At 34.9% G+C, this 12,124-nt stretch overlaps 1 protein-coding gene across 1 annotated transcript in view; it reads left to right on the forward strand.

Annotated features, from left to right (window-relative positions):
* LOC150085969 (leucine-rich repeat and WD repeat-containing protein 1-like) overlaps positions 1 to 2,983 on the forward strand; it is a 129,390-nt gene extending 126,407 nt beyond the window's left edge. Inside the window, exons 13-14 of the mRNA XM_090374758.1 lie at positions 2,724 to 2,890; positions 2,978 to 2,983. Of these exons, the coding sequence (XP_090230884.1) occupies positions 2,724 to 2,890; positions 2,978 to 2,983 (173 nt within the window). The remainder of the gene's footprint in view (positions 1 to 2,723; positions 2,891 to 2,977) is intronic.
* The last annotated feature ends 9,141 nt before the right edge of the window (positions 2,984 to 12,124 follow it).

Consider the following 12,124-nt stretch of genomic DNA (forward strand, 5'->3'; position numbering starts at 1 on the left):
TTACCCCTGATGGTAATTATATCTTTAAGTAAATCCCACATCAGTACACTGTGATCACTGCCACCTAGTGGTTCCTTTATCTGCAAATTCTTAATACACGAATGATCACTACTGATAACCAGATCAAGAGTATTACTCTCTCTCTGGTTGCCTCTCGAACATGCTGCTGCAGAAAACAATCATCCAATAAATCCACAAAAGTCCGACTAATGTGTGAGTGACCGATCCGCAAGTTCCAGTCAATATCTGGGAAGTTAAAATCCCGCATTACAAGACATTCTGATTTACTGGCCCACTCTATTTCTCTGTATAATTGTTCATTGTACTCATTGGAGTCATTAGGCCTATAACACACTCCTTATTTTTGTTTTTGCAGTGCTTATGTCACACCAAACTGACCCAACAGTGCACTGTTCATCTATATCAACTGGGTGACTTCTTTTGATTTTATGTTTTTCTTAATTAACAGCATAACACCTCCTCCCTTCCTATCCTGTCTATCCTTTCTGTACACATTGTACTCCCCAAATTCCAGTTCTGCATTCCTTATATCTGTGTGACACCACGTCTCTGATATCCCAACAATATCCACCTCAGAAGTCTTGACCAACACTTCAAATTCATCAAATTTATTTACTATACTTCTAGCATTGGTATACATGCAAGCAAACATGCTCCTATTCCTATTCCTAATTACCCTAACACATCCCATATACCCACCTATTTCAGGATGACTGCCATCCGTCCCTGAAACTCCCAACACCCGTCGCTACTTATTCTAATAGAAGTTGTGCAAGAATCACCTTCACCTCTGCCTACGGCTGCTGTTAAACTATTAGTCCTTGTATCCCCCCAAGCTATCAGTTTTCCGACCCACCTAACACTGCCTCGATAGCATCAGCAAATATTCTTGCACCCTTTCTATTTAAGTGTATCCCATCCCCGTAAAAGCAGTCTCTCCTGTTAACAAGACCAAGCTGAAAAAAATTCTATTCCTTGAGCCTTGCACAATCTTTCGAGGGCCGAATTGATCGACAAGGCTCTCATCATATACTCCCTCCTCTCGTGTCTGGGCAGAATTGCAGACACTTTCAAGTTCAACCCTAATTCTCGGCTTTTGTTCAATAGTGACCTGTACTTGTTAAGTAATTCTGCCGGTCTCCTACTCTTAATATCATTAATGCCAATGTGTACAACTATTTATCACCTTTTGTGCCCTTAAAAGATGATATCCACTCTACAATGTCATCAACCTTTGCCCCTGGCAGACATACCCTGGTCCTGTTCCACCTATCCTTTCTACAAAGCATGTTACCCGTTTCCCTGACAATAGAGTCACCAACAACTACTAGTTTCTGTGAGACCAGTGCATTCTGCCTTGGGGGTTGCCGCTGTGTTGCGTGATGACCAAGTGCAAGCTCTGTGTTGATGTGCGCAGCCTAGAGCTTGATGGGCCCCTCAATTTAGTTCTTTCGAAGGCATCCACCCTGTCCTTCAAACTCTCATATAGGCCCACAACAACGCTGAGTTGTCGCCTGATTTCCTTACACTCCTTACATCACGCACACAGAAAGACATCCCCCATGGCAATATCATGTTCCATTCCAGAGAGTTCGGCAAACATTTCACAAGTTGCACATTTTTTTAGGCTGTGATGCGTTGGAGAATCGCCCCCCTCAGTTCTCACCCGAGTCACAGCACACCTGCCACTTTGTGCCCGTTGCTTTGCTGCTCTAGTTTGGGGCATGCTATTTTAAATTAATAAGATCAATAAATTAAATTAATTAAATGTCAGTACTACGCTATCTAATAGAAACAGTGAAGCGTATTACTCTATATAATTATGCGGTAGAGCTGTCTAGCTACCTCAATTAAAAATTTGAATTCCCTACCACTATATACAAAAACAATGGCTGCAAGATTCGAACGAAATAACGGTTTTATGTATATTAAGTAGTAATCCACAAAAACTTTATCTAAATTAAAATAAAAATAACCAGCGTAACTATAACTATAAGACTACGTATTAAGTACAATATAAAATAACAATTATGTAAATAAAAAGGCAAACACTTATCGCTTTTTCGGAGCCTGTAACTCACAGCTGTAATTTTTAAAGAGAGTCAGTGCCCTCTTTAAGGCTTTGAGTAAACTCATTGCTGTTAGAATCCTTCTTCTTGCTCATACTACACATATGAAGAAGCATGAATCAAAATTGAGGATGTTTACAAGATAGATGTGCGTAACTTGGCCTTCAGCCAGCAGGTAGCTTGTCAGAATGAACTTCCATCGGATGTTGTAGGAGGGGGTTTTTTTTGGCTGTTGCAGCATAAGCCTCAGGCTTCCTTGCACTATATAACTAATAATAATAAGTGGGCAGAACTAGACAAACTACTAGGTGGTATGGACTGGTGATATAGGAAGTGGATTCCCCCTCCTCCTTGGCTGATGTATAAACTTGCTTTTATGCATTGTCACCACTAATAATAATGCTAATTCTTAAAAACTTCTTCAGTTGGGGCTGTAATTAGCTGATCTCAGTAAGAAGGACCAGGGCATTCTCCCATGAGTTTTCCAAGCCCATGCCCCCCCCCCCCCCTTTTTTGTTTTTTAACACGTCGTATGAAATGTAGTGTAAAATCTTTAGAAAATATAAACTGTGGTAACTCAGAATGATAACTGCATGTTCCAACTTAAACCTCTACTTAAACTTTCTTTTGTAGAATCTCACATGCTTTGTTGTGGTGATGATGAAGGACAGCTCTGGCTCTATGCAACTCATGTTACTCCTAGTTATATAAACATACTTTTGCCCCCAAGTAAAGTAATAAGTTGGCCTCAATTACACTTTGAATTAGAAGGAATCAAAGATAACATTGATTTTAGCGAGGTAAGATTTCATTATTATTTTATTTTTAAGTTGCTTTGCACATTAGTTTACTTTCACTTTGATATGGATTATTTTGTTACTTTGTAGGAATGAGGAAAGTGGTTCTCTGTTTTTTTTTTTTTTTTTTTTTCTCTCTCTCTCTCTAGAGCGATGATAAAAAATTTTGAATTCAGAAGTGGGAGGTTACTTGTTTAGTTGATATCTAATAAACATCATACAATAACGAGTTTATTTTATGTAATAGATATTAAAAAAAGTAAATATTCCCTGATAGGTTGGGTGAATAATGGAAAGATTCCTGTACAATGCAGGCGCCTCCGTAGCCAGGTGGGAAGGAGCAGCATTGCATAGCACACACTTCTTGATTAGACCGGGGTTCGAGCCTGTGAGCCACCAAATACGGAGGATGCGGAAAGGTCAGGGAATGACCACTGCATATCCCGGAGCAATATGGCCTTAGTTGCTAATGCTCCTAAAAACCAAATAACAACAACAACCTGTACAATGCACTCTTTCAGATTGAACCTGCCATACCAGTGGTATGTATTTTTCTGGAATGTTTTCATCCTGCAAACTGGCAATTCTAGTTAAAACAGTTTCCAAATAAATTAAAAAACTAACAATTAAATTTTATAATGTTTATAAATGCTATACAAGTAGCTGTTACAATTTAGAAATGGAGTAATGGAGAGTTAAGACATTTAGGATTTCAGTTATTATCCATTACCAGAAATGGCTGAGTTGGCAAGAAATTGGACTAGCTGTGGCAGAAGTTTCATGTTTGTGTTTTGAAACTATTTCTTTGCAGCGCTGTGCAGGGTGTTCAGACTTCGTATTGAAGAGATATAAATCATTGTCATGTTACCAGTTATATAAAAAAAAAATCTAAGACTGGTTCTTAACGTCGGGGAGGGGGGGGGATTTAAGAACCACTTAGGAGGAAAAGGATCTAATTCTTTGTAAATATTGTGAGAAGGAAATAATGCCACTTCTGTGTTTTTTCTAAGGTAAGGAAAGATCTTTTTATATAGAAATGAAGTTAAAAATTTAAATAAAATACATTAAAATTTCTAACTTGGGTAATAATATTATACGTAAAATGCCATTAACTGGAGAGAGAGAAAAGAACAGATATTAACAAAATAGAGAATACATGCATACTCAGTTTTATAGTATGTCAGCATTGTTTAAATTGATTGAGACCATTGCTGTATCATAAATTTTATGGGCCGTAGTATTCTGGGGTTAACATCTTTTGAGACATCAAATTTATGTCATAAACAATAAGATTCCTGTGACATAAATTTGAGGAGATCCAAAGTCTCCTCAAATATATTGCACTAGGGCTGGTGTTAAGTTGGGCAAATTAGATGATCCCCAGGGATGCCAATGTGTCAGGATGCCAATTAGGATCTCCTCTTAACACTGGTACTATGAAAGGAAGCATTCTTCCTGGAATATCATGTAGGCTAGTGCCCTGTGTTGTACTTCACTTTGATTCTCAAAATTCCACTACTTCTTTAATGATTGTTTATGCTGTTGAAAATATGTAAATGAATCTTTATTTGTGGGCCATAAGAGTTTTGAGTACAAATAACTTTTGTTTTTATGCTATTTAATTCATTAAACCCTCCCTCACTTTAACAGACTTCAGTTTAATTGACTTTGGGATCTGCTGATGCAGCTTTCTCAGTCTAATGGTGTTTAACATCAGTTAAAAAATTTCACAATAAAACAGTGCCAGGGAGCCAGGATTTGCAGAGTATGTCAGACATCAGTAGGAAGTTATCTGAACTTCTGGTTTTGAAGATTGAATATGCATCTTCAGTCTGAATATGCTTTAGTCAGAGTTTTAACTGCCATTATATGATACAGCAAATTTTCAAGCTCTTCATTTCCCCACGTTAAGTGTGATGAAATGTGCTTTTATAACATTTAATTTCTTATTCATCTTTAATAACTATGTGTACTCTTCAAGCTAAACAGACAATAATTTAGTGGACAGGGCTCAATTCCACATGATCCATTAAAAATGAGGTTTTACTGTAATATCATTTGTGTCAAATGCGCTTATTCCTAACCTTGCTAAATTTCTCTTCATAAGCTTCAATTATGTTATAGTATAATTTTTATAATTTTTTTTTTTTTTTTTTTAACAATTGTAAGTTTTTGATTGCAGGTTATTGTGAACTCTGTTGCTGTTAGTCAAAATGGCGATTATATTGTTGCCTGTACAAATCGAAACCTTGTTTGTATATGGAAGACCGTTGTTATACCAACTTAAATAATATGTATAATAAATTCTTTTATTATAATGTAAAAATGACTCAGTTGTTTGTTTGTGATGACACATTATCCCACCAGGCAGAAACCAACAAGACAAATTTATTGGTATTCAGTAGACTAGTGTAGAGGACTGCATGGGCCAAAATTTTAGAATTTTACCCAGCCCTCACCTGAGTCAGACCGAAATATTCAACCCCTCAAAATGAATTTTGAGGGGTGTGCATTCTTTTGCGTATTTGAAAAAACAGCTAAAAACTCAAAACCTATTCGTAAATATTGTTCACATTCTCAATTGCAACATTCCTAAATGCAAGATCAGGCAACACAAGTTATTCAGAAATCAACATTGCCAACTCTCCTTACTAATAAATCGCCAAATGCAGTTAAGTCTGTTTTCCCATAAAAAGTTGCCATATCAAATTTTATAACATTAAAAAATACAAAAGTTACCTATACAAAAAAAAAAAAAAAGAAAGAAAGAAACATTTCTTCTTCATCCACATTTCCTTCTGGTGCAATATGAGTCTGAGAACAATCAGATTGAAGTGCTGCTGGCGTAACAGTAGTTGGTTATGAACACATCGCGATTGGTTTAATCTTGTGAAAATCAGTTCCTGGTATATCATACAAACAGCAAACGTCTTAATTGTTCTCAAACTTTTAAAACATTTCTAACCAGTTGTTGTTAACTCACTTTACAAATCCTCTAAAATTTCCAACTTGTTGCCATAGTTAAAAATACTGCCAACTATGGCAGTTCATCCCTACTTGTACATTCAATGCAACTAATCAGAAAGGAAAGCTTTATTACCATGCTAATTTGTTTCTGTTATGATACCTCCCATTTCATGGCCAAGGCAGTTAAACCTTATTCCATTTCACTGCAAAAATAATTCCCCATTTCGTCCACATTTCTTGTTTTATTTAGCTCTGTTGAGTAGTAGTTATAATAATACAGGACTTTCCCTTTCTCTAGTACCAGTTGAGTATTCCCAGTCCATGCATTGTCCTCAGTTGCATTAATTTGTATTAGTAGGTAAACATGATTGAGTTTCCTCTTAATACAAATGAGTTTTTCTTTGTTAGAAATGGCTCAAGGAAGCCTGAAATACTTATAAAGTTTCATAAAATTTGAACTCAAATGTTATCTGTGCTAATTGGTCTGAACCGGGCTCAATTATGATTTGTGCTGCCAGGCCCGAGCCTGTGCAGACCTCTAGACTAGTAATGGAAAATTGGTTTTCAGAAGTTAAATAACATTTATTTAACTTCTGAAAACAAAAAAAACTATTAAATAACATCAACTTTGAAGATAATCTCTAAAATTGAGTAAGAGTAAACGTGTTAAAATTAATAAAAAAAAGTATGTTTTTAACACTTTATAAAAGGTTAAACAGCATTGTCACACAATAATTGATAAAAGGTCTACAGGAATCTATGGATTTTTATAAACTGCAAACTTATGCTTAAAAATAAGCATAAAACTATATGTAACAAATTTATGTCAGTACCAGAACAATTTCTTATATTTGATTTGATGAAGTACCTTGACAAAGATAGTACTTCATCAATAAGGTATTTGTTTTCTGACAATATATTTTCTATATATATACATTTATTCACTTTGTAATAATCAGTTTTTGCAGGAGATCGCTAAATCTTAAATGCACCTTAATCTGGAAAGTCAGTTGATTAATTTCTTAAGTTAAGCTATTAATTCTTAATCTTAGGCTATTAAAAAGGCCTATGTAGATCTTCAATTCTAACATGTGACCATCTAAGTTACTGGCAGTACTCTTAAAAATGTTTGTTTTTGTCATCTAAGAAACATAATATAAACAGCGCTACTAACTGTACTGATTTATGCAGGAGATTCCCAGGGTTTGGGCTCTTTCTTGTACCGCCTAATGAAGACAGTTTTTCTGCTAATTTTTTTATGAATCTTGAAATTATGTACCATTAAATCATATTACAAATATACAAGTATTTGTTTAAAATTTTCTACTATAGTTTGCAAGAAGGAATTAAATATTGTAACAATATCATGTGCTAGAAATTTTTATAGGAAATCAAGGAAAAATAATCAGTTGATTTTATATCCAATAATGTAGTGATATATTCAGGGATATAAGTAACATGGTGAATAAAGATACAAAGGTGGTGTAGTTATGAATCCAATTATAAAAGAAGAGGAAATAAGTCCATGTAAATGAAATAATTCAAAGGGACTAACTATAGTATGTAAGAACAGGAAATAATTCCATGTATATCAAATTAGATATATCTACATGTAGTATTGGGTGTGGATTCACTGTGGAAAAAAAAGAATAGTAAATATATCCCAGGATAAAGAACCATTTGACAAATCCATTGGTAGTGTAGTAAAGAATCCAATATAAATAACTGGTTGACAAATCCATTGGTAGTGTTGTAAAGAATCCAATATAAATAACTGGTTGACAAATCCATTGGTAGTGTAGTTAAGAATCCAATTATAAATGAACAGGAAACCTGGGATACGTTTACTATTCTTTCTTTCCACAGCGAATCCACACCCGATACTACATATAGATACTTTATTTCTTTGATTCTAAGATGCACTTTTTTCCCCCTATAAACATCTCTGAAAATGGGGTGGTTCTTAGAATTAATGGCTTCTTACAATCGCAGTTGTTTTTTTTTTTTTTTTTAAATTTACCACGCTTTGCACAGCACCATGCGTTTTGTTTTTACGTGGAAACCCCGCCTCCAAGTTATCGCATTCTCCAATTCCATTGCAGAATAAAGTGGCGTGGGTGATTTCACGTGCTTTCAAAATGACATGGAACTCACTCACTCAGCAAAAACTAGGAAGTTTTCTTTGTATCTTCGAAAGTACGTAAGAAGTGGAGTTACTGTATTTCGTTAATTTTGATCCCTTATTGCACATTAAAATGTGAAAAAGATTGCACTACGAAGCCGCATCGAAACGAAAAGTTATTGTGCATGCAAAAGAACATGGAAATAGAGCTGCAGGTCGACATTTTGACATTAGTGTAATTAATGTTCTTCATTGGAGAAATGATTGCAATTCCATATTTTCATGCAAAGCAACAACCAAGTGCTTCACAAGGCCTAAGAAAGGAAGAGGTCCACAAGTCGATTAAGCTGTGATACATTTTGTAACGGAGACATGCGCAAAAGGATTACCCCTCACTCAACAAGCCGGAGAAATTGCCAAGTCCCTCGGAATGAAAAAAATAATTTTTAAACGCAGTCGCGGCTGGTGCGACAGACTCATGCGTTGTAATGGATTATCGTCAAGGCGCCGAACATATATTTGTCAAAAAATTCCTGCAGACTTTCAACAGAAGCTGATTAACTTTCAGCGACAGGTGATGAAATTAAGAAAAAAAAGAAAGAAACTGCGAGTTTAGTCAAATTGGAAATGCTGATGAAACCCCAGTCTTCGATATGCCTCGAAATTACAGTCAATGCTAAAGGTGCTAAAGAAATCAAGATTATATGCACGGGCTACAAAAAACAGCGTATCACTGTGATGCTATGCATCACCGCTGATGGTCGAAAGTTGCCACCGTATTTAATTTTAAATAGAAAAAAACCATACCAGAGAGTGAAATTTTCCCCAAAGATGTTATGGTGCGTGCACAAAAAAATGGATGGATGTCGGCAGAGCTTATGGAAGACTGGCTAACTGTTGTGTGGAATAGACGTCCTGGAAGTCTTTGTAACCCGCCTAACATGCTAGTACTTGATGCATTTCATGGACATTTGTCCGAACATGTCAAAAATAAAAACGTGGTGACTTGGTTGTGATTCCTGGTGGTATGACTAGCCAACTGCAGCCACTCGACGTTTCAGTCAACAAACCATTACTTGAGAAAAGAATATGAATCCTGGCTGTTGACTGACAACCTTCCGGAAAAATGAAGAAAGAGCTGCCAACAAAATTGGCAGAATGGGTATCAACAGCTTTGAAGCTGATGAAGTACCTTGATACGACTATAGAGGCCCAGACTAGGCGCCTCCGTAGCCAGGTGGGAAGGAGCAACAGTGCATAGCACACGCTTCTTGATTAGACCGGGGTTCGAGCCCGTCACCACCAAATACGGAGGATGCGGAAAGGTCAGGGAATGACCACCGCATATCCCCGGAGCAATATGGCCTTAGTTGCTAATGCTCCTAAAAACCAAAACAACAGCTGATCCCAGAAAAAATAGTAAAGCGCTCATTTAAAAAATATTGCATCACCAATGCACTTGATGGCTCAAAAGATGTTATATTATGGAATAATGAAGATAACGACGGCTCAGAAGAATCTGACCCTGATTGTGAAGTAGACTGATATTGATTCAGATGCAGATATTGACGGCTCTGAAGATTCAGAAGGAAGTGATGAATAACATACCTATTGATAAATTCCGGTTCTATTGTTGTTAGTAAATTGAATTCTATTATAATGAAGATATTTGTTAAATTTATTTTAGTGTTTTAATTTATTTATTTTTTCTTAGAATCAAAGCTTTTTTTGTGAAATTAAGGTGCGTCTTAGAATCGAAGATATACGGTATATCTAATTTGATATACGTGGAATTATTTCATTTACATGGACTTTTTTCCTGTCCTTTTATAATTGGATCCATAACTACACCACCTTTGGATCTTTATTCACCATGTTACTTATATCCCTGAAATGACATCACTACATTATTGGATATAAAATCAACTGATTATTTTTCCTTGGTTTCATTTACTATTATTTCCATATTAAATTCACACCTGATACTACCTGTGGGGTCCATCTAGTGTTGTATACATGGAATTATTTCCTGTTCTTCTATACCTTAAATGTTTCCTTGGAATTGTTGCATATTCATGGACTTATTTCATCGTTAGTCACCATGTTACTTACATCCCTGGAGTTATATTACTTCATAATTGGATATAATGTTATCTGATTATTTTTTTCTTCGTTTCATTCATTTACTACTATTTCCACAGTAAATTTGCACTTGATACTATTGGTGAATTTGTCTAGTATTATATATGGGGAATTATTTCCTGTACTGTAAATGTTTCCTTGGAATTGTCTCATATGCATAGACTTTTTACATGTTATTTCATGTTCCTTTATGTCATGTTCTTTTATAATCAGTTCCATAAAATGCACCTCCTTAGATCTCATGTTACTTATTTCATTGGATTTTAACCAGTTCTTTTTTCCTTGGATAGACTATATTTATTAATCTATTTATTTCTCAAATATTTGATGATTCTTGTGTATCATACTCTGATACATAATCTTATTATAAAATAGCCCCATCATTCGACCTACGTGTATATGTTTTTTACCACCGTATAATTCTTTATATATTAACGGTAATGTTTAATTTTGTATCACTGTAAAGCCATACTATTCCAACTCCATTTCTTTTCGTTTTTCAACACTAATCATAAATTATCTCCATGCACTTGTATTCTAAATACGACTGTAGAGGTCTATTTTACCGCTATTTTGAATTTCTTCACAGCCCACTATTAAGTCCGCTTCACTGCTATAAATTGCTTTCTCATGTAGATATATTGCTCCTTTGGTTTAAGCCTGCTTGCATTCATCTACTCTACTGAATTTGTGCATTTCAGCTCCCTGCCTTTATTTTTCCCATCAGCTCATTTTATCTGCGCATTTCTTAAAATACTCCGGGTATCGTATACTTTCACTGTCTCATCATACTTTTGTTTCTCGGCATGTCTCGCTATTCATATTTTTCCTTTCAATACTAGCATTTAGTATTAGCTCCCTTTTATACTAATGCTTACAAATGCCAGAGGTTGGGCTTCACAACCCCAGCAAGCTTAGTGTTATTCAATAACATTTTCTATACTTTTTATCTTTCTGCTGTCTAATTCTAAAGTTCTTCCTGTTCATTAAACTATTAGTGCAATACGAGGGTGAAACAAATGCTCCTACTTCTATTGCCATTTTTCGTCTTTATTTATTTAAATAATCCTTTTTCCTCTCCCTCTCCTCAATTTAATACCTCACCCTTATACCATTTGCTTGTTCCAGATCTATTTTGTAAAATACGTTGATTTCTTATCTTTACAAAATTAAATCCTACACCAAATTCCACATATTTATAATATTAAACATATTGATATTAATCATTTTTATCCCAACTCTATACTTATTTTTACCTAAATAAATTACACTGCGTTGGGACTACCTTGTCCATACTCTATTAGAAAATATAGTATGTACCTATATTAGACCGTTTACTAAATATGTTCCCCCCATATATGATGACAGCTATACCATTTTCATTTAATTTTTATTTTATTTGCATTTTATTAGTATTTTGTTGTACTAATTTGACTTTACAGTTCCCCCACTTTATATTGGCTTGGCAATTAAGCCCACAATTTACTTAATTCATCATAACCTCTAGGATATTAACATTCTTTCACCTTTCACTAATCTACTACTCTTCTTTTTCTACTTTCGTCACCCTTATAGTTACTGGCACCTTGTGTAACTTTCACATCCATTTATGCATACTTAATTAAATTAATGTTATTACAACTTATATACTCTTGCATCCTTTAATGCTGCTTTGCACTGTTAGGTGCATATGTTATACCTAATTTATTAAACTTGCTTTCACTGAAACCATGTCATCTACTGTATACCTCTTTTCTGTGTAACTCTTTAAACTTATTTTGAAGAGTTACATTTATACCTCTATATATATATAAACTTAAGTGAGAATAATGATTTAAAAAATAAAATAAAATAAAATAAAAATGCCAGCAGCATGGCAGGACAGAAGAGCGAAAATTGTAAAATTATACATAACGATCAAACCAACAGGGAGGGAAGAGAATAAAATTATTGTAGCAGAAACTCTCGAAGATAATTTAGAAGTCTAAATACAAAGATAATAAAAT

Source organism: Mastigoproctus giganteus, chromosome 5, assembly GCF_048544385.1.
Source record: "Mastigoproctus giganteus isolate SK-2022 chromosome 5, ASM4854438v1, whole genome shotgun sequence".
Classification (NCBI taxonomy): Eukaryota; Metazoa; Arthropoda; class Arachnida; order Uropygi; family Thelyphonidae; genus Mastigoproctus; species Mastigoproctus giganteus.